This window comes from Artemia sp. Qi Xiang Cuo, chromosome 10, assembly GCF_049724085.1.
Source record: "Artemia sp. Qi Xiang Cuo chromosome 10, ASM4972408v1, whole genome shotgun sequence".
NCBI classification, from domain to species: Eukaryota; Metazoa; Arthropoda; class Branchiopoda; order Anostraca; family Artemiidae; genus Artemia; species Artemia sp. Qi Xiang Cuo.
In genome coordinates, this window is record NC_142803.1 from 27,796,347 (window position 1) to 27,821,225 (window position 24,879).

Consider the following 24,879-nt stretch of genomic DNA (forward strand, 5'->3'; position numbering starts at 1 on the left):
TAGTCTATCTCGCAAGTTAGACTAGAATTACCCCATTGGACTCAAGCTCGGAAAACACACGCTTGCTGCGTATTAACGACGATGTATATCTTAAGCAAAGATACCTAATGGGAGAGCTTGGAAGATAATATTGCGAGAAGGGTAGATACCCAAACCATTAAAAAGTATACTTTTGGTCCAGAGCAGAATGGCGCTGCAAAACTATTTTCACACTAGCACCAACCCTCCACATGCCATCAGCCATCACCCTCTAGGACATTTTTAGCCTATTTTGCCCCGAAAATTAACTTCTGGAGTCGCAATAAACACCATATTTTTGAAAACAGAGAAGCCCCCCCCCTCCATTTCTTTACTAGTGTTTGATACTCTAAGCAATTCACCTCACAATGTTACACTATTACTGCCCCTGTGGCATACCTCTGTCATCGCCCTATCTTCCCCAAAAAACTTTTCAGTCATTTCGCGTTAAAATTTTTATTTTCAAGTCATTCATTCGGGTTTTCGCAGGCAATTCACACCATAGTACAGCATTATAATTATTCTAAGACACCCCTCTTCCATCACCATATCTCCCCCAAAATAGTTTTGAGACATTTCTTGTTAAAAATTTTCTTTTCAACTCATTTATTCGGAGTTTTGCCACAAATTCACACCTGAGTACCACACAATAACTACTCTCTAGCACTCCTTTGTCATAGCCCATCTCCCAAAAAACATTTTTCAGACATTTCATTTTAAAAATTGCATTTTCAAGTCATTCATTCGGGTTTCTGCAAGCAATTCCGCCCACAGAACCACACTATAACTACTCTAAGACACCCCTTTGTCATCGTTCCCATCACCCCTAAAACACTTTTCTGACATTTCTTGTTATTTTATTTCATGTCATTCATTCGGGTTTTCGCAAGCAATTCAGCTCACAGTACGACACTATAACAACTCTAAGACACCCCTCTGTCATCACCCCATCACCCTAAAAAAACTTTTCAGAAATTTCTAGCCAAAGTTATATTTCAAGTCATTCATTCGGGTTTTCACAAGATATTCAGCCCACAGTACGACACTATGACTACCCTAAGACACCCCTCTGTCATCACCCCTTCTCCCCCAAAACATTTTTCAGACATTTCTCGTTAAAAATTACATTTCAAGTCATTTATTCGGGTTTTTACAAGTAATTTACACCACAGTATGATACTATAACTACTCTGTAGCACCCCTCTATCGTCACCCCATCTCCCCCAAAACACTTTTAAGTAATTTTTTGTTAAAATTTTTTATTTCAACTCATTCATTCAGCTTTTTGCATGCAATTCACACGACAGTACCACACTATAACTACTCTCTAGCAGTCCTCTGTCATCACCTCATCTCCTCCAAAACACTTTTTAGACATTTCTTGTTAAAAATTATACTTCAACTCATTCATTTGGGTTTCTACAAGCAACTCACACCACATTACGACGCTATAACTACTCTCTAGCACCCCGACAGTACCCGTCATCATCATTGTAAGCGGCTTTCTAGGGTTTTGAAACACACAAAAATACAAACACGTTCACACAAAAATGCACACACACACACACACACAAAAAAAACAAACACACAAAACACACACGGGACAAAAACACAAAACACACGCACAAAAACACAAAAAAAACACGCAGAAAAAACACACACAGGACAAAAACACAAAACACACACACAAAAACACAAAAAACACTACGCAAAAAAAACACACAAACAAAAAAACACGCACTCAAAAACAGACAGACACACACACACACACACACACACACACACACACACACACAGACACACACACACACACACACACACACACACACACACACACACACACACACACACACACACACACACACACACACACACACACACACACACACACACACACACACACACACACACACACACACACACACACACACACACACACACACACACACACACACACACACACACACACACACACACACACACACACACACACACACACACACACACACACACACACACACACACACACACACACACACACACACACACACACACACACACACACACACACACACACACACACACACACACACACACACACACACACACACACACACACACACACACACACACACACACACACACACACACACACACACACACACACACACACACACACACACACACACACACACACACACACACACACACACACACACACACACACACACACACACACACACACACACACACACACACACACACACACACACACACACACACACACTTGAATCACGAGATTTAAAGACATACTTTTTATTAGGAAATGCCTGAAAAATGTCTTGGTGGAGATGTGTTTTCAGGGTTAGGGGGGGGGGGGGCTCATGCAATATCATTATGGGGTGAACTACAGCTTAAAAGTTAGGGTAGAGACATTAAGGAATTTTTCCCATGGAAGAGGTGAAAATCTAACAGATGCTCAAAGAAATGGATATTTTCCTTAAAAGCTCAGAAAATATCTTAAATTTGCATCTAATATCAACCTTATTCCTTCGGTTTCGCATTTTGGAGGGGGAGGGTGTATTGTTGTGATAGTGTGAAATCTAATAACCCACGTAAAGAAACGATACATTTTCGTTTTATTTTTATTAATATCTTGAGAGCAAATGTCTCCTGAGGTGTGGCGGGTTGCCACAGGGCTCTAAATTGGGACCGGTATTGTTTCTTGTTCACGTAAATGATCTTCAGCAAGTACTGACTCCTGCAAGTCTTATCCCTTAATGCTGCAAACTATATCACCCACAAACGACGCCGTGGTTTATAGTAGAAGCCGAGGACGAACTAACGGCATTTGCGGATGATTCACTTATGGCAAGCTCAGAATGGAACATCAAGTCTCTCAAAACGAAGCTACAGGACACTCTTCAAGAAACGTACCTGTGGATGGACGCAAATCGTCTAGTCATCAACATTGACAAATCGAGTGTTTTATTTTTTTCACGTATAGATTCGCTGACTCCTGATGTGATTAGCATTGATACCTCTCGCGGACTTATCAAGAGACCAGAAAAAGGACATGTTCGATACCTTCGGCTTTTAATCGACAAAACTTCTCGTTCAGACACCACATAGCAAGTGTCGAGACGAAGCTTTCAAGGAACCGTGGAATTTTGACAAAACTCAGTAACCAATTCCCTAAAAAAATACTGATCCTGATTTACAATGCAGTTATCAAGCCTCACATTCAATATTGTTCTACAGTTTGACAATCAAATTTCGAGACACATTTACAGAGACTAAACTCACTTCACAACAAAGCATTTTAAATTTTAGGCCCAGCACCAAACAGACTATCACTGGCATCACTTTACAGACTATCTTGCACCGTTTTTTGTTTTAAATATTTTTCAGGAACACTACCATCACCATTTAAAGGCTTATTCACAATAGAATCAAAATCCATAGTTTAAATACACGATCTTCATCAGACATTTACATACCCCCGACACCGACAGCTAGGTCGGAATTTCCTCCTAGAATTGCATGTGCTAGGGACTGGAATACACTTCCGCAAGAGCTTAAATCATATAGGTCCCTCGGCCCCTTTAAAAAGAATGTAAAAAAAACATTTAAAAGATTAAACATTTATTTACTAGATTTATTTTATTATTGTTATGTTTAGAATTTTTTGATATTATTATTATTTATTGTATTTTAGTTTGATACTTCAAGGGATGTGAACGGAGGAGAAGTTGTGTTAAATTTATTGTTATTTGATGGCAGTTCGGGGTGGAAATTGGAGAGGACAGGAGGCCACGCTGTATTTAGAGTGTGCAATTATTACGGATCCAAACATGCATACGGGTCCAAACATTACGGGTCCGTAATTATTACGGACCCGTAAATTATTACGGGTCCAAACATGTATCAATACACAAGGAATTGAGTTAAGTGTATTTTTTTGAATTTAAACCCATATTGAACTTGAAGTTGAACTCAAGTTCAATATGAAAGGGTGGGAATCTTGCTATCCAGAAACAGCTGACCGCATTGCACAGGTGCGAGGGTGTGACGTCAGAGGGCATGCGCTTGAATCCTATGGGAAAAGGGGTAGGGCTGTCATAGAAAGCAAGGGTGGGCTGTCATAGAAACCTCAGGGCCTCCACTACCTGTAACGAAAGCTTAAACATCCTCAACTAATAAGCTTTTTACTGCCTAGCAAAAATATAGGGATTGGTAGTGTGATCTAAGGCCTGGCATAGTAAGTAAATAGACTTGTCTCCTTGATATTACAATTCCAAAACTTTTGAAGGATATTAAAGATCCAATAGATTCAAGGATTCTTAATTCAAAAATTGTTTGCTGGTAACTGTAGCCCTCAGCTAAGTTAAACTAGTTTACTGGATGATCAAAAAAATCTTTGATATTATTCATTGATAATATTCCCCCTAGCGATTCTACTACAGTGGCCAGAAATCAGAATCATAAGAATTTCGATTATATTTACGAGGAGCTATGATTTTGTCCCTGCAAAAAAGGAAATTAATTCAAGAGCCTTTCTTTTTCTGATTTTTTTTTTTTACTTGATTCTTTTCTTTGAAATTTCAATGGAGACATTGGACGTCTTATGATTAGTTTCATGTATTAATCACACGTGTAAAGGTAAGCGTCCAGAAATGGTGTAAGCCTAGAGTCTTTTCTTTAACTTGTTAATATTAGTAACAATTTTCATGTAGAAAATAACCTAAAATCTGCCTCCTGCACTCTTTGCTAAAGAAATATCGACGCATCACCTTTTCTGAGATCTGAGCACATCTAGCTGTGTGCGTGAGCCATTTCAAAAAAGATGAAACTTTACTGTTAAAATAAGTACTGTAAATTTAGTTTCCTTTTTCTTTTTTTTTAGCACCACCTAGAGCTGTCCTTTCACGTCAACTGGAAGAAGGCGTCATTTTTGAAGCAAAAGCAACTTTGCGACTTCGAGTGTCTTATACGGGAAAACCTGCGCCAGATGTCACTTGGTATCATGAAGGGACTTTACTTCAATCCGGAGGAAGAGTCGAAATTGAAACTAGCAGCCAGTCAAGCACGTTAAAGGTACAAAGTCCTTTTAGTATAACACTTTTTGCTGCTAAATAATACTTACTGACTTGTGCTTGTGGCGAGGCATAGGGTTGTTCAGCCCAACTTGGCACTGAGGATATGATGGACCATATTCTGCCACTGACTTCGGTCTTCTGTTTGGGGGTGGAGGATTTCCAAACCCGATTTATCCCAATTGCGTCCGTATTTCCTAAAACCTCCCAAAGACTCGATGTCTTCCTTCATTTTGGCATGCTAAGATTTAGTTTGGCCATCTTATTTTTTCTTCCAGTGGGGGAGGGGCTTAAATTCAAGGGACTGACGGGTCAGGTACTCACTCGGGTGTCGCATAACGTACCTATGCCATCTGAGCCTTCTGCTCTTGAGGATAGTGGATAATGAATGCTTCTGATTTCACATTTGCATTAGTTGCTCATTGCTTATCCTTTGGCTTAGTTTGAGGTTGCAGATGGCTGTTCGGCACGTTCGGTCCAAGATGTTGAGTGAGCATTCTTCCCCTGCCCTTAGTGCTTAGGTTTTGCATCCATACAGCAAGATAGAGCGAGTACGCGCCACATAGACTCGAAGTTTGGTCTTCAGGCTGATTTCTCTTCCGGATCATAATGGCTTACGCAGTTGGCCAAAGGTGTTCCATGCCTTACTTATTCTGGTCTTGATTTTGAACGAGGCCCCACCCTTGATATTAATCAGTAACCCGATGTATCTGAAGTGTTCTACCTGCTTAAGCTGTTGTCCGTTTATGGAGACTGACGAATTTCTATCTGTGGAAAGGTGCTTGGTTATGGGGACACTGATGGCCAGGCCTGTCAGGCTAGCAGTATTTGCCACTCTCCGCAACATGTCCATGGCATGGGCGCTTAATTCAGCGAGGAGTGCGCCATCGTCTGCGTATTTAAGGTCCCCTAGCTTCGCATTGGTGGTCAGCTCAATCCCGTCTTCCGAACGTATGGAATTTATGAAGACCCAGCCAATTATGTAGTTGAAGAGGATCGGGGAAGCTAGGGCAGCCTTGTCCCACGTCGTATGCGATTTCGAAGAGCTCAGTGAGCTTCCCGTACACGTGGATGTTCTCATAGTATGTTTTCATCAAACTCACCAGCCTCGGTGGGGCTCCATCTTTCAGCATGATTTTCCATAGTAGCGGGCGAAGCACCGAGTCGAATGCCGCTATAAAATCCAAAAAGATAGCAGTGGTTTCTCAGTTGTGGATAGAGCGCTGGGGTAGGAGGGTCCGAAGTGAGAAAATGTGCTCCACGCATCCCATTCCTGTGTGGAAGCCAGCTTCATTTTTCCTAGTTCTTTGCTCTCTTTTGGCTCTAAATCTGTTTACGACGACGATGGCGAAAATCTTTCCGGCCATGTCCATGAGCGAGATGCCTCGATAGTTTTTGCAGTCGCTCCTGTCACCCTTCTTGAGTACTGGGATGATAGTTATATCCCTCCAATCTTGGGGGACATACTCGCTCTTCCAAATCTTCTTGGGGAGGTCCGTGAGTGTGCTGACCAAGGATGTACTTGCTTTATAGAGCTCTGATGGTAGGCCATCTTCTTCTGGTGCTGTATGGCTCTTGAGCGATTTTAGAAAAAGAAGGATAAAATTTGACATGATTGACCAGGCTTTTAAATAGTTTCTAGTTGTTATGAATGTTAAAAACTTATAAGGTATAAAACAATATATTTAGTCTTATATTAGTAGGTTATCCACTAGTCGCTCTAAAGGTATGTTTCTTCCTAATAGATGTTCTAATCAAGCTCCACCTTGGTATTTATTTGGAAAAAAATCATTACTATAAAAGATACCTCATTAGCTCTAGTTACCTTAAATTACCTGATATCAGCACTTGCCAGCGATAGGATGATCCTGTAGTCACCGGTCAGTGAAGATAGTGGGCTGACTGATCAGGTGAGTCACAAAATAATCTCCAGGGCCTGTTGCACCATCTTTTGTCAACTGACGATTTGAATGACAATACTGGCAGTATAGACTATAATTTATTCTAATGAGTTCCATACACACACCAACCGATTGGAAAAGAATATGCTACGCAACCTCGATTTGGCACGATTTGGCACAACCTCGATTTTTTTTATCATATCCTCTTGTTCTTGAAGGATTATCCAGTGGAATTCATTCATTCATGTTCTCACCTTTAAGTGTAACTTGAGTTCTCTTTCAAGGTATCGAATTTTGCTGAGAAATGACAGAGGGAAAGAAGCAGATACTGGTAATTTTTCTATTAGAGACTAGCTTTTCATGGCTGAGCAGCTTGAATATCATAATCACATCCCTTCTCTTTTGGCAGTAAAGGTAAAGGTAAAGGATGCGGCACTAGACCCTTAAGGTCCAAACCGGCGGTGCTGATCTCCGTTTCGTGGCCCTTCAGCCAGGAAGTGCAATGGGGGGCTGGGGGCCAGCCAACCTATGCTTTCGCAAATCCTTCCTGTTTTACCTTCCCCAGATTTCTCCAGGTACCCATTTAGAGCTGGGTTGACTCTGGCTAAGCTTACAGGGTCACACCACTGACCCGCGTCCCAAACTAAGAAACTGACCACACCAGGGATCGAACCCGAATTCTCGGATTCTCAGCCCAGCGCGCGTCCACTTAGCCAGAACGGCTTTTGGCAGTAAGCTAGTGGGTGTAAGCTCAATTTTTCAAGGCGAGAGAGGTAAGGGATGTCACAATGAATTCTGATACATTTAGTTACACGCCTCCGAACTGATTATAAGGTTTCTTGGTTGGGTAATCCGGTTGGCAATGCACATACCATACTCCACCTTTGACCAAATTAAACGTTTAAAAGGCTTTGGAACAACTGAGAGAGAACGACTACTGAAAGCTCTCTTAAATATATCAAGAGTCTTACTAGTCTTGCAGCAGCAGTCTGAGCATGTAAACTAGACTTTAACTCTTCAACAACTAAAAGACCCAGGTCTTCTTCCACATGCCTACTGACACTAGGCTGCCCTGTTCTGTCCACTGACTCCATTGAGTATTCGTGTCTTGATTTTTTTTTTTTTACTAAAGTGATTACTTTACATTTTTGGACATTGAACTCCAGCTTCCAAGTCTCCACCCAGTAAGCAAATGAGTCCAAGTCTGCTTGAATGGTTTATTTTTATCTGGACTTCCGACTGAACCCATTACCTATGAATCGTCCGTATAAAGGTTTATTTTGTTTTGATGTTATAAGATGTGTTCATTAATGTCAGAATACGTTTCATTAATGAAAATTTGAAAAAAATGGTCCAAGGACAGTGCCTTGAGACACTCCATATCTCACTTCCACATCATTAGAGACAACTGTGTGCCTACTTTCCCCGAACACTTTTACTACTTGTTTTCTATTGTAAAGGAAACATATTGCCCAGGCAACAGCTTCTGCATTAATACCAATAGTTTCTAGCTTTATATGGAGTATCTTGTAGCATACCTTATTGAATGCTTTTGCAAAGTCCAGCAAAATTATGTTTAATGGAATGCCATTGTGTGTAAGTTCGATGAATATTAATAGGCATCAATGAGGTTGGTCTAAACTAATCGATCAGAATGGAAACCATGCTGGTATGGCGGCGACAGCTTTCCTTGAGTCAGATGTTGAAACACTGCAGAGTTGACTTAGCATTCCAGTATTTTGCCAAAAGCAGTGGCAATACTAATTGGTCGTTAATTGTCTGCCTGATCTCTGTTACCACCTTTGTTTGCTGGGCAGATATAGTAATTAAGTAAGTAAGTAAGTTTTATTGCACTAAAAGCCCTAGGGCCATGGCAATACAAAACAAAAAGGGAATTCTCCTTTGAAAAACTAACATTAAACAAGCAAAACATAGCCATCACATAGCACAAAGAGAATTACCACATACCACAAATCAGTATCAATAAATAAATTCAACCCAAAACAAACAGTAATTAAAGTAAATAACAGATTCAAACTCGAAACGAGCAGAAATTTATATGAGTAGGGTTCTAAAACTCTGTGCTTTTTAAAAGCCAGAATGTAATTTGTACTTTACTGAAAAAAAATGTGTATTGTAAATTTAATATACATATGCTGATATTTATTCCTTAAAATCTTAATTTATTTTGATTTCTTAAAGTTACAAAAATAAAAACATTTAAAAGAATTTTAAATTAAAAAAAAACGGCTGAATGTTTTTGAGGAAATGGTGGGCGTGAGAGGGGAGTTATTTGCCCTAAAAATCACTTTCGACTTTTAAAAAGGGCACTAGCCCTTTCAATTTCCAATCGAGTGGGCCCTTTCTGAAATTTTTACGACAACGCTATCTATAAGAACAATATATTACCCCAGGGCATAACTTATAACCTTTTTTCTGGGGGATGTGGGGGGTTTTCATCCTCAAAAATACCATTTCCAGAACTTTCAACTACGTTGAACAAAATGGCTATCTCAAAATTTTATTTGGATATGCTTGGGGAAATGGTTGGCGTGACAGGGGGTTTAGATACCCTCCAATCACATTCGACTGTTAAAAAGGGCATTAGCCATTTCAATTTCCAATCGAATGAGCCCTTTTTAAAGTTTCTACAACAACACTTTTAATAAGAACCTTATATGCCTCCAGGGCTAAACTTAAAGCCCGTGCCCCGAGGGCTAGGGGAAGGTGGGGACATTATCCTTAAAAGTCAAATTTCCAAAACTTTAAATTACGCTGAACTAAATGGCTATCTCAAAATTATGATTGGATGTGTTTGAGGAAATGGTGGGCATGAGAGGGAGATTAGTTGCCCTCCAATCACTTTCTGCTATTAAAAACTGCACTAGCCCATTCAATTTTCAACCGAATGAGCCTTTTTTGAAGTTTCTATGACAATGCTATCTATAAAAATCTTATATACCCCAGGAAAAAACTTACAACCCTTGCCCTCAGGGGTGTGGGGGGTTTGTCATCCTCAAAGACATAATTCCAGAACTTTCAAATACGTTGAACGAAATGGCTATCTTAAAATTTTGATGTCCTCCTCAAAGACATAATTTCCAGATCTTTTAACTACGTTGAACAAACTGGCTATCTCGAAATTTTGATTGGATGTGTAATTGGAAATTATGGGCGTAAGAGGGGGGCTAGTTGACCTCCAATCACTTTCTACTATTAAAAAGTGCACTAGCCCTTTCAATTCCCAATCGGATGAGCCCTTTTTGAAGTTTCTACGACGACCCTTTCTATAAAAGCCTTATATGCCCCTTGGGCATAGAACGTACAACCCTTACCCTGAGGGCTGTGGGGGGTTGGCATCCTCAAAGACATAATTTCCAGAACTTTCAACTATGTTAAACAAAATTGCTATTTCAAAATTTTGATTGGGTGTGTTTGAGGAAATGGTGGGCGTGAGGGGGGGGATAGTTTCCCTCCAATTACTCTCGACTAGTAAAAAGGGCACTAGACCTTTCAACTTCCAATTGAATGAGTTCTTTTTGAAGTTTCTACGACAATGCTATCTATAAAAATTTTATATCCCCCCAGGGCATAACTTACAACCCTTGCCCTGAGGGGTGTGGGGGGTTTGTCTTCCTCAAAGGCATAATTTCCAGAACTTTCAACTACGTTGACCAAAATGGCTATCTTAAAATTTTGATTGGATGTGTTTGGGGAAATGTTGGGCGTGAGAGGGGGGTTAGTTACCCTCCAATCACTCTCGACATTAAAAAGGGCACTAGCCCTTTTAATTTCCAATAGAATGACCCCTTTCTGAAGTTTCTACGACAACAATTTCTATAAAAACCTTATATGCCCCCAGGGCATAAATTACAACCCTTGCCCTGAGGGCTGTGGGGGGAGTACCCTCCTCAAAGACATAATTTCCAGATCTTTAAACTACGTTAAACAAACTGGCTATCTCAAAATTGTGAAGGAGTGTTAGTTGGCGTGGAAGGAGTGTTAGTTGTCTTGCAATCACTTTCGGCTATTAAAAAGGGCACAAACCCTTCTAATTTCCAATCGAATGAGCTCTTTTCGAAGTTTCTACGACAACTCCTTCGATACGAAGTGCCCTGGTTTACCCCCCCCCCCCCCGTAAAAAAATAATAATACATTGTGCCAACATCGTTCTTTACTTAGGTAGCGCTATTGCGCTGCCTATGATTAGCTTTAATCGCTAAGCACTTATATCACCTTTTACCATTGCAAACTTTATCTTTGAAATGAATTTCTAAATGTTTTTTCCATGTATATGCGTGTTTGACAAGAGACACCAATATGACTAAGGAAATTTCACATACCCTTTCCGAAGAAAATTGGTTAGCTGTCTTTCTGGAAGGATTTCTTAATATACCTTTATAGTTACTTGATTCTAAGTAATAACATACCTTTTCGGTTTTTTTCCATCGGTCGCTGAACCTTGTTTAATATTTTGTAAATCTATTTTCTTCATAATTCTTGTTTGAAAAAAAGTCCGGTTCCACTGGACGTATTTGATGGTATTAGCAGTTTCAAACCCAAGTCCTTCCGATATAATTTCTACTATTTTAACTTCTTGTAGGACGTTACCTAAAGCAAAGAGTAAAAATAAAATTAACGGTAAAAGAGATTTTATTGGACTGTTCTGAAAAACAAAAGGCCCTGAAACTTTTCAAAAAGAAATTAATAAGTTTGTTTTTAATTTTGTGGATTTAAATGGAGAGTTTAGAATTACAATTACCAAGTCTAGAAAATCCGGGATGTAAATCTCCGAACGTGAAAAACTTAGGGGGAAAATTTTTTTATCTTCTTTCCTTTTTTTATTTCATGTCTATTCATTTTTTTTATATCTCATCTTCTTTGCGCTTTATTTTTATGTCTGTTTATTTTTATAGATAACAAATGTGAAGCGCTTGGATAGAGGTGAATATGTCGTGCGACTTTCCAGCCCAATTGGGGATGATTCACAAGCTATACTTGTTACGATTACAGGTAATGAATTACTCTTCACAACTGAACTGTCAATAGAACTCATTCAGTCTCAATATAAAATATACGATGTTTTTAATTGTAATATCACTGTCGAATTTATTCAATCAATTCAACTATTTTCAGCTTAAGGCCTTTTTGCCCTCCACCTAATTGGTGACACTGGTCGATATACGTGTATTGTAATGCACACACATATTTGAGTTGAAGAGATTGTTGTAGTCTTAAAAAGAGCCTATACGGCTAGGCTATGTCTAGGACTTCATTATTTCACAAAGTGTACGATACGACAGAATCTAACAAAGTACATTACAAAAGGTCTTAACAAACCTACCATTCAGCCAACATGCAGTCCTAAGCGTTACATAGCTTCAACTTAGAAAAAGACTATTCGTTAACGGCTTTCATGTAAACAATTGTAATATAAATAGCAAAACATAACCCACCATGATAAAAAAAAAATCCTTAAAGTTAAACTATTGATCGCTCCTCAGAAAAAATTAATTTTAAACTTAAATGTCGTAAAGGAAACTGGAATTTGTTTTTAATCTTAACTCTTGTCTAGAAGGAGCAACATTGTAACTTAAAACGAACATAATTTATTTCTTATATGAGGAGGACTGCCCATTGGTGTACGGAGGGGGTAGGTTGAAGTACTTCAACCTGAAATTCAAATTTACACTAGATATGGCTAAAAAAAAGCAGATGGTTGAAAATGCAGAAGGTTGAAAAAGCAGTAGAAAAAAGGTAGATGGCTAAAAAGCAGTTGATAAAAAGTAGACGGTTGAAAAAGTTGGAAATAAACAGCCGAAATGACAGAATAAAAGTCAAACAAGAATCAATTATCCATAATGTCTTGGAAAGATTTAGCTCTAATCTAAGAAGATTAATGCTGCAGCTTATTGATGATTTTTGGTGATTACTTATTACTAAAGATTTCATAGGTATGATAGAACTTGCTGGCAATGTAAGGTGGCAATGTAAACCAGAACTCCAGAAGAATTCCTGAACTACCACTACTAACAAATCACTGTAGCTCCAAGCCGCTTGAGGCAAACACAACTACCCACGCTCCTCTTCCATCCTAATCTATTCAAAGCCTCTCTCTTTACATCGTCCCAGGAAATCATCATATCCCTTAAATCTTACCTTTCGGCTTCCCCTCACCCCTCTCAGGGACGACTTGCTCTTCGTTTGGCCCTAGACGGTTAGCCGAAAAAGACAATCATAGACATTCTGTCATCCTTTACACGCAGAACGCACCCTAGCCATCTCAACCTTTCTCTCTTTAATTATAGCCCTAGGAATTGGGATTGAACAACATTTTCGTACAGCTTACTGTTTAAGGTACGACCAGTCAGTCGGGTGTCCAAAACAATCCATAATAAATTTATCTGGAAAATATCTAGCAAATCTTGCTCTGCTTTTCGGAATGCCCACGCTTCAGAACCATATTTGACCACTTTCGTTACTGTAGCTTCCAGTATTCTAATGTTGGCTCTCATAGTAACCGAAACTCTACAAAAATATTGGGGAATTTTCCACGGAGAGAATTTTCCATTCAGTTGGAAGCTTCTGGGGGGGGGGGGATTTTCCGAGGAAATTTTACACTGGGGAAATTTTCTAGAACTCCTGTGGGAAATTCTTTTTATTTGTCTTACTTTCTCTATGCCGAATCAATTTTAAATGTGGAGATGTTAAGGGTAATTTTCCGGGGTAAGATTACATCGGGATTGAATTGTCTAGAGGGTCTTTCCGTGGAAGGAGGTATTTTTCTTGGAGGGAGAGACAGATTTCTCGGCATTATTTAAAAATGACCAGAAATTACATAAAAAACAAGTTTTTTCAACTGAAAGTAAGGAGCAACATTCCAACTTGAAACGAACAGAAATTATTACGTATATAAGGAGGGTTTTCCCATCCTCTTTACCTTTCTCTATATGCTATAGTTTGGATTTTGGTCCCAATTCCTTAAAAACAACTCCTGAAACACAAAGGTCGTTTAATTAGAACAGCTAGGTGCTTTTTTAAGGGTACTAAAAACTTTAATATGAAGAGCGAGATAGTGAGGAGAAAATGCTTGCTAATAATCTATAAACTAGAGGACTATAGGACTAATCTATAGGACTAATGGGGTTTGGTGACTCAGGCACTTCTCAGTTATTAGTCTAAGAGTGAAAATTTGTTCGACGCATTCTCTACTTTTCCTAAAGCCACACTGTTCTTCTCTTAAGAATTTACCTAGAGCATCTCTAAGTCTACAATTTGCTTCTTACAGAAACCAGGCTAATGCCTCTATTATTACTACACTCACTCTTATCCCCTTTCTTATAGAGGGGTTTAATTACTGTAGATTTATCTTAAAATCACCAGGCACTTCCCGCTTTTCAAAAATCATGTTCATAATCTTCAGTAACTTATCTCCAACCTCGTAACCATCATATTTAAGAAGCTCGTGTAGACGTGTACTAAACTATCAGCACTTGGGGCCTTATTATTTTAATTCTTTTAGTACTGTCATTAATTCTTCCTCAAAATTTAAATCTTCCTTCACATCCAAAGTGTGACAAACTTTTTCATTCTTTTCTATATCTTTTCCTTTAACTCTATCATGGCTTAGCACATTTTCAAAATGTTCTGCCGATCCCTCTTTAACTCTTTCCCTATCACCTATTTTGGCCCCGTTTTTAGTTTTAACTGGGACAAGTCCAGATTGACTATTCCCTCTCAGTTTAATAATAGGCCAATAAAGTATTTTCCTATAATGCCGTCTAGCTGCATCTTCCAGATCCTCGGCAATTTTATACATGGCCTTGACTTTACAGCTCCTTGGTTCATGTTTTTGTGTTTTCTCCACTTTCTTTACATTCTTCTTATTTTCGTATCATCTATCTTTCAAATAATTCTTGCACAGGCCCCCTCCTCTTCCTTATTAAACATAAATCATTTTAAATAATATTCCTTGCTGTGTTTCAAACTTTCTTCCCTAAGACACTATCAGCGACTTCACACACTATTTTCCTAGTCATTCCATCCATCTTCTAAACTGTCAAAATTTAAACTTTCTAGTTTAATACTCAACAGTTCCTGGAAAGTTTTTTCTCAAATTGTCATCCTGGATTGTACCAACATCATAACTTCCTGGAAGGTAGTTACCTTTCCTAAATTTCAGCTTTAAATTATCCCTAGGCACTACTATATGGTGGTCTACTTTTGACATCAATAACAGCATTCTTATATACCCTAGTATCTTGTATTGATTTTGTCAATCTTCTGCTCACAATAACATAATCAACAAGGTTAGCTGTCTTACCCTCATGTGAATACCGTGTTAACATATGGGCGATTTTATGACCAAATACTGGATTGGCTATAAATAGATTTTTATACCTACAAAATTGCAGCATTCGGTGACCATTACTGTTTTCTTTCCCTACACCAAATTTGCCAAGGCTAGGATACCATCGTTCCCTCTTTCTACCGACCTGCATTCCAGAAAAACTGCAAAAAATATTTCTAGGAAAAAATATTAACAATTTTAATGTTGTTGTAGTTGAACTTAAATGTGAAGGTACTTCTTTAGTTGGTAGCAAATAATATGACAACGTCAGGTTTAAGAAATGTAAGTTCGTATACTTAGAATTTTCTTGGACTTCAGTTTACTATACAAATGATCGAAATATTTTAGCACTTCTAAAGTTGTTCTAAGCACTTCTAAAGCCATTTTGTTCAACATGGTCGAAAATATAATAAATATGTCTTTTAGGATGACTTAATCCCCCAAGGTCCTCGGGGGGAGGGCTGAAATTTATGAACTTTACCCAATGTTTACATATAGTATTGGTTATTGGGAAGTATACAGACGTTTTCAGGGGGGATTTTTTCTGGTAGTGGGGGGAGGGGTCCGGGGTTATGCGGGAGGATCTTTCCATTGAGGAAGTTTTCGTGAGGGAAGGGACATTACTATGAAGGGGGGTCGGATTTCCCAGCATTATTTAAAAAAACGATCAGAAATTAAATTTAAAAAAAACAAGTTTTTCAACTGAAAGTAAGGAGCAACATCAAAACTTAAAACGAACAAAAATATTAGTATATGATTGGGTTTGCCTCCTAGTCAATACCTCGCTCTTTAAGCCAAAGATTTTTTTAGTACTTTCATAAGAGCTATTTATTCTAATTAACTGCCTTTGTGATTAAGGGGTCATTTTTAAAGAATTGGAACAAAAATTCAAGCTTTAGCGTAAAGAGCGAGGTATTGACTAGGGGGTGAACCCCCTAATATACGTATTAAAAATATATTAGTTTAGAAGTTCGTTACGTAAGTTAATTCGTAACTTATGTATATTTATTACTAATAAAAACGTTCGCAAATAAAATTAAACAACTTTCGAGAAAGCTATTTAACCGAATAAAAGTAAAATTATTATGCAAATTTAATTTTAATTATTCATGTATGGTGAGCCAAAATCAAAACCTGCATTAATTCAAAAACGTTCAAAAATTAAATAAAAAAAAGAAGTTTTTTAACCGAAAGTAAGGAGCAACATTAAAACTTAAAACGAACAGAAATTATTCCGTATATGAAAGGGACTGTCCCCTCCTCAACGCTTCGCTCTTTACACTAAAGTTAGAATCTTTCTCACAACTTAATTTCTTAAAACAATAGAAAGCTTTAGCGTAAAGAGCGAGGCGTTTAGGAGGGGACAACCCTTTCTTATTCGGAATAATTTCTGTTCGTTTTAAGTTTTAATGTCGCTTCTTACTTTCAGTTAAAAAAAAATCGTTTTAATTTATTTTATGAAAGAGTTAGAGCGCTATTTTCATTTTAGACCGTCCATCCCCGCCTGGTCCTGTGTCAGTCAATGAAGTACTGTCTAAATCAATAAGATTAAGCTGGAATCCTCCAGAAGACGATGGTGGCTGCAAGATTAGCTCATACATTGTGGAGTATTATAGGGTAAGTTTTGGTTTTACACAACTTAACGCAATTAAAATAATATTTTGGTAAGTCCAGGAAGTCGACTCACTGGCAATACCTTTGTAGTAATTTTAAAATGTATTATACAGCCTTTGGAAAAATTACCTTCATATACTTATTAGATCGCTTTAGTTTTAGCTGTATTATATTATATATACTAGCGTTGTTCAACTGTTTGCAGATCTCTGATCATTTTTAGTCCTGGGATCTTAGGGACATCCAAGTTGGGGTGTCCGAGTATTTCTGGTGGCTAAGGATATCATATACGACGCAATGGAGCCTTTATAACTGTTCTGTACTTTTTATAGTTGCTAAAGTAGTTCATTTAGCATTAGTAATGTAAAATGGATCGATACCAATTATTGGTACTTTTCTTGAGAGCATTACTGCGGCGAATATTTCATTATCCTAATAAATAATGCAGAAACATACGAGCAACTCAGAATCAACGCAGAAAGTCTTATGATTAGATGAAATGAAACTAAGATGATTAAGAAATTGTTCTTTTTTTGGCGGGGGGACTCCATTATGTTTACTCTCTGGAAACACAAATTTGTTTCGTTGAAAAACATTTGAAATTTATATGCAGGATGGAGGGACAAAAAAATCGACAAAAACATAAAAAACTGTTCAGTTCAGAAGGGCTTAAAAAAAACAAACAGCAGCAGGATATACCCTGCTGCCATTATCAAAATACTCGACCCTCAACTCTTTCCTTAAACGCAGTAAACAAGAATTAAAAATCAAGAAAAAAATATTAATCTTAATTTAGTTCAGGGTTTACTCAATTTAAAACCATTCAAAATTAATTCTCGAAATCTTTAAAAAAAAATCCTTTTTCAAGAGCCTTAGAATCAATCACATCCCAACTATTTTAATTTCCTCACCCATAAGGTTCACTAATTCGGACCCTCTTTAAACCAGAGACAGCCCTTATAGAGACGCACCAAATTATTAACATAAATTTTATTTTTTGACCTTGTACCATGGTTATTAACATCATTAATATATGTGAACAAACCTAAAAAAATGGTGGAATGGCCTCCAATACAATTATACATGAAAATATCTGAAAAAATCACATATATCAGCCACTGGAAGTATTTTCAACTTAACAAAACCTGACACGACTGCTAATTTGATCAATTATTCTAATAACATTGTTTTGGAAATTCACGGACCGGGTGAGTGATTGAGGAGAAAGTCCCCAAACATAGTCTTCCTTTTTGCTCTTTGAAAGTTTTACTATAAATTTGTTACTCATTTTCACAACATACGATTTAATATATAATTTCTAATGTATAATTTAATATATAACATTATATTTATGCTTATAAGTATTACATTTTTTATATTTATGATGTGCTCATTTTCTAGAGAGGATGGAATATATGGTTAAGAGGTGGAAGTTTTCGACAATTAGAAGGAACATTGTCAGATTTACTTCCTGGGTCTGAATACAAGTTTCGAGTAAAGGCAGAAAATCCATATGGAATAAGCGATCCTAGTAAGGAGTCTCCATGTATAACATTACCTCAAGATAACACATTGTAAGTATCTTGTAAAATTGTCCATTTAAAAAGGTACATTTAATGTAAATGGTTTTAAAAGATGCTTGGTATAATATAGTGTGACCATAAAATTGGGGAATTGTTTTAAAACACATTGTTTTTAAAACTACTGTTTGTAAAACTATTTCTGTAGTGGAAATATACTGAAGCTGTAGGTATTAATACACAATTGCGAATATTGAGAAGGAAACGCTATAAACTTTTGAAAATAAATTTTAAAAATCTTAAGATACTCACTTATGTCATTCCTAAAAGCGCTTCTCTTTACTTTACCCCCCCCCCCCTATTTAAAATATAAAGCTTAAATTTTATATTTCCCATACATTTTGCCACGTGTCCTTCTTATTTCTACTTAATACCCGGAAAAATGCGTGTGAAATATACAACTTGGACAATATATTTGCACATTAGGGGGGAGGGGTAAAGTAAAGTGAAGCGCTTTTAGGAATGATATAAATTATTTAGAATTTTTTAAGGTTATTTTCAGAATTTATTACTGTTTCCTTCCAATAGCTCCAATTGTGCATTGATACCAAGTTGTAATATTCCAAATTTTTCTTCTTTTCCAAATTTTTGGAAAAGAATATTCCAAATTTCTCTTCTTTGAAATGTGCTTCGATCTGAAGAATTTATGCGAATAGCGCCATCTGGAATATGGCGCAGTCAAAACAATTATCTGTATATGATAAAACAATTTATGCAATTCAGCGTCATCTGGCAACACTACCATCTCCTACAAAATACAACGGCCCATGTGTTATACAGATAATTGTTAGAAACACAATGCATCTTGTCGTTTAAAGATCTTAAGCAATTGCTTTTTTTCTATATTTAAAATTCCAATAGGCTGACGAATAGGTAAAACACCGAAAAAAAGAAAGAAATTCGACAACAGCCTTAAAATTAGAATAGTAAAACATGAATTATTGTAATTATACTTTTAGGACCTTTGATCTCAAACAGGAATTTTCTGTGGTGTTAGATATGTTAAATTTATACGCATGTTTATATGGCAAGTGCACCAAATTCCCAGCTTTCCCCTTTCGAGACATACTCTTATTGACCCAATAGTTTTTTTGTATTCTTTTTTTACGTGTCCCATTTTAAAGTCTAATATGTACCTCAGATACTTATTTCAAGTTTCTGTTTTGAATATATTAAGTGAGAAATTGCTCTTTTTTGCTTCTATAATAGGAAGGTTTTTTTAGTAAAGTGAATTGGAGTGTCCTGTGCTAAGGTCTATATCCTCCTTCCTCTAAGGTATTAAAATTCATGGAAGTATATAACCAAACAGAAATTGCGTTCCCACTCTTCGATTACAACATACAAATTAGACTTTACTTTGTTACTTCCAGGATTTTGATCCTACACCATCTTTCAGGGATTTCAGGCTATTTTCGAAATTCCCTTAACTTTGTTTTCGAAACAAAATTTTACTATTCAGAGTAATCTAGATAATAATTACCTTTCCTGAATCAGATAGAAATGTCAATTTTTATCACTTGCCAGTTTTTTTAAACCCATTTTTTAGTTTTTGGTTACTATAGGCCATGGTTCGTCCTTTACTAGGTTTTAGCTACTGCTGCAACCATGAAAGTACTTATTTTATGGTAATGATATTATACCAAAGTTACTGATTTACCAAACTACAAGATTTGTCAAAGTTTGCATATATTTTAGCTACTTTAAATTGGATTTTAAAATTTTATAAAAACTACAAAGTCTTTTTCAATATTCACCGAGTTAAGAGAAAAAAAGAGGCTAAAGTCCTCCACAAAATATAATAGGATATAATTTGCTATTTACATTTCATCTGAAGTTCTTTTTTTCCAGAACTGACACTCCAGTCACTCCTGAAGGTTTGGACTTCAGTGGAGACGAAACAACAATTGGAAGCTCTATTCTACCTCTCGATGGGGAAGAAATTAGCCAATCGGAGAATTTAACTATTAATAAGCCTTTATCTGTTGGAATCAGAACGGAAGGAGGTACGCTGGTATCAGCTATTCTAATTAAGTCCTTGTGAACTTCAGTGAAAAAGTTTTTCTATATAATTTTACATCTGTAGTTTGTAGGCTTATTACAATCCTCGTTTTCAATTTAATTTATTACACTGCCTAAGAAATACAAATATGACAAAAAAAAGGTATGACGTGAAGGACAAAATCCAGCTGAAAAAAAGTTTTTTGGCACCGGTGATGTTATTCTGCTCACCTTTTCCCTCATCAGCTGCTCACGCGACGTTAATAGAGGGCAGTAAGCAGCTTCAAATAGTGATTCTTACTCATTACACAGTTTTCTTTTTTTTCAAAATGTACTTTAAAATTTGCGGTTACTCTAGACTGAACTTAGTTCTTTACTAGGTTGCAGCTTATCCTGCAACCATGATCTGAGACTTTTTTTAAAACAAAATTGAAAATCATAGGCAGCGCACTAGCACTGCCTAAGTAAAGAACGATGTGGGCACACTGTGTTGTTTTTTGTTTTTTTCTCCATACCCGGGCACTTCGTATCGAAGGAGTTGTCGTAGAAACTTCGAAATGGTCTCATTAGATTGGAATTAGGAGTGGCTAGTGCCCTTTTTAATAGTCGTAAATGATTGGAGAGCAACTAGCCCCCCCCCCCATGCCCACCATTCCCCCAAACACATCCAATCAAAATTTTGAGATAGCCATTTTGTTCAGCGTAGTTGATTTCCAGATAGAAAATATGTTTTTGAGGAGGACACTCCCCCACAACCCTCAGGGTAAGGGTTTGTAAGTAATTCCCAATAAGGCATCTCAGCAGTATCCCAAGAACGACTGAGGGTATTATGTTCAAACTTTTGAGGCTACTTCTGCTCTTAAAATTTAACCAAATCAAAATAGTGTAATTGTATCAAAGCTATCAAAGAAAGTAAACAGATTTTTTTACGAATGGTACCAAGTTTTCCATTTCAGGTCAACTAGAAAAGGTATGAAACTAAGTTAAACAGTACTATTTGTGTCCAGATTTTTAAAATGGTGTATGTTGTTAAAAATTGCTGATAATTTTTCTCCTGCATACAAATAGCAGGCCAAACTATAAAGTCTTACAAAATGAAAATATTTAAAGTGTTATTTTCTTTTTCCCTCAAAAGACTATGTCAATATAAAATAAACAGAAATTAATTAAAAAAAACATTTTCTACAAAATAGGTTTTTCAAAGAAAATTAAAGAACTCCATTAAACAAAAATGAGCAAAAATAAAATCAAACAATCTACCAAGCTCGAAACTACCACAAATCAGCATCGATAAATAAATGAAACCCAAAACGAACATAAATTAAAATAAAAAAGTTAGACAAATTCAATTATACAATGTACAAATATACAATAATACAAATAATGTTTTATTTAACAAGTTTGTGGTGCAATCTTTGTAAAGTCTAAGAAAAAAAATGACCTTTTTTCTTATTACTTTGTGTCTTTGGATGATTTGTCTCCAGCAAAAGAAACTGGTTCTTTTCAAGATTAAATTAAAAAAAACTTATTCCACAAAACGAGTTTTTCGAAGAAAAGTAAAGAACTCGACTAAACAAAAAATTCGCCAACATATAATAAAATAATCTACCAAGCTTTAAATTACCACAAATCAGCATCGATAAATAAATGAAACCAAAAATTAACAGAAATTACAATAGATAACCGAGTTAATCTCAAAACGAGCAGAAATTAACATAAGTTGGGCGCAAAACCCATATGCCTTCCCAAGACCAGAACAAAATTTGCACTTTACTGAAAAAAAACAATTTTTTTCTTTCAAGATTCAACAACTTTACTAAAAATGATCCATGCCGGCTTTACGATCGGTTACAAATAAACTACTAAATGAATGTGCATTGTCAGTTTAATATACATATACTGATATTTAGTAATCAAAATGTTAAAATTATTTGATTTATTAAAGTTATAAAAGTAAAAACATTTATGTTTTTTTCAGTAAAGCGCAAATTTTGTTCTGGCCTTGGAAAGGCATATGGGTTTTGCGCCCAACTTATGTTAATTTCTGCTCGTTTTGAGTTTGACTCGGTTATTTATTTTAATTTCTATTCTTTTTGGGTTTCATTTATTTATCGATGCTGATTTGTGGTAGTTTCGAGCTTGGTAGATTATTTGATTTTATTTTTGCGCATTTTTTGTTTAATGGAGTTCTTTACTTTTCTCTGAAAAACTTAATTTGTGGAATAAGTTTTTTTTTATTTAATCTTGAAAAGAACCAGTTTCTTTTGCTGGAGACAAATCATCCAAAGACACAAAGTAATAAGAAAAAAGGTCATTTTTTTCTTAGACTTTACAAAGATTGCACCACGAACTTGCTAAATAAAACATTATTTGTATTATTGCCACTCTTTGCAGCGGTTACTACTATGATAATTGAATTTGTCTAACTTTTTTATATAAAAAAAAACATGCTGGATTCGAATATACACCAAATTGAAATCCAATGAAAATATATCATATTAGAACCAAATATAAAAAAAATGCCATCGAGAAGCCAAATTCTTAAAATAAGTTAACGAACTGGGAACAACTTAAAATACCTTACAAATATTCTGTGTTACTTATATCTGCCCCCTCCTCACCATATTTCCTCGTCATGAGAAGTAATAAAAAATTCTGTAGAAATAACACTTCCGCAATCTAAGGGATCAATCTGAGCAGATACTCACCTTCAATAACAAAGAAACTGTTTCAGTCTTCCTCTAAATACACATCTTTAATCACATGAGCTAATAGTGATGCTAGTACTACTCATACAAAATCATCGCTGGCTCAAGCAGCCTGAGATCAATAAACTCACTAAAACTTTTCCTCTATCCCATCCTATTTGACGCTTTTGGTTTGGCCACCTCTAAAAAGCGTGGAAAGATTTTAATATATCTTTCATATTTCCCTTTAGCCAAAACCAAGGCATCCAGCATTTTTCATGCCACACAGGCTATTTGTGCGTTTACCTGGAGCTTATGCCCAAACCCCCTATACCACTCTTTTAAAATCTGTATTTTTGGTTAGGGTTAGACCACCCTCTTCATTAAAAGACTGAAAACAACTTGTCCTTTAAGAGACACGAGCTCCTAAAAAATATCAGGTACTCTTGCATTATATTGGCCTTTCTAAAAAGTCAAGTTTGGTTAATGCTAATGAAATAAAATAGAATAGGATGAATATATAATAGTTTAGAAACAAATTTGGGCTATATATTTGTACATTAGGGGGGAGGGGGGGGGGGGTAAAGCACAGCATATATTAAATACCTAACCTAACCACGGTACCCCCCCCCCCTAAACCCACAAAAACAACAGTTTAAATATCGTATACGCAATAAAAACCGCACTATCATTGTATTATTCTATAGCTGTTAACTCGTCAAAACCGGGTTTTTCGTTACTGGTTTCCTTGTAAAAGCAAATACAATGCAAGAGTACCAAGAATCATTTACTACATACTCTTTTCCATCGATATTCCCAAACAAAGCGGGTTTGCTATAAAATATTTGCATCAGAGGTAATCGAGAGCCTTTGATAAATTTAAGATATCGATGATATTTCCCATCGATACTTAGTCTTTCTACCGCTCACCTTATCAGGGTTTTACTAGGTGTGCATAAGTTCATGTTTTGTGCCATGATGCTTCTTGATATCATAGCACACAACAAATGGGTTAATCCTTGGGGGGACATTCAGTCAGCCCCTTTGTTTTCATTAAAATGGAACTACATTTTTCATTTCGAATCTCTGACTAGCAATAATTCAACAAGTTTTTTCTGATTCTGAGTTTCTCAGAAACAAAAAATGACAACCTGTTTTTCTTAGACTAAATTAAGATTAACATTAAAGATAAGAAACCAGGTTTTTAATTAAAAAATAATTTTGGTACATTCGGAGCTGTGTGGGTCCTTCCCAAAGTTTTTACACCATAATATTTCCACCAAAAAAATATCCAAAGGTTAACTGTATAGTTAAAAAATTCAACTTAATTATTATTTGAGTGTGGCTATTGAAATCTCATTGCCTGTTTGTACGATTATGCAAATGTTTGTATGCAAATCATTTTCTGAATAAAAAATGTTATTAAAATAAAAGGCAAATTTTTTGAATCAGCACAGAAACAAAATATTATCCAGAAAGATCTTCCCAGACTTTTAGTTTCCAAATTTGATCTTTCTTGGGGTAATTGTAGCTATTTTCTAAGTGTTAAATATTTTGAAAATAATGATGTCACGGCTAATAAAAAGTTTCTGCCACAGTCCAAAACTATGTCAAGTTATCTGCTTACTGTTAAAA

General features: G+C 36.4%; 1 protein-coding gene across 1 annotated transcript in view; it reads left to right on the plus strand.

The window, feature by feature from the left end:
• LOC148947629 (uncharacterized) overlaps positions 1 to 24,879 on the plus strand; it is a 91,333-nt gene that overhangs the window by 62,992 nt on the left and 3,462 nt on the right. Inside the window, exons 6-10 of the mRNA XM_089095963.1 lie at positions 4,925 to 5,115; positions 11,932 to 12,028; positions 16,855 to 16,982; positions 18,381 to 18,553; positions 20,408 to 20,562. Coding sequence (XP_088952089.1) covers positions 4,925 to 5,115; positions 11,932 to 12,028; positions 16,855 to 16,982; positions 18,381 to 18,553; positions 20,408 to 20,562 — 744 coding nt within the window. The remainder of the gene's footprint in view (positions 1 to 4,924; positions 5,116 to 11,931; positions 12,029 to 16,854; positions 16,983 to 18,380; positions 18,554 to 20,407; positions 20,563 to 24,879) is intronic.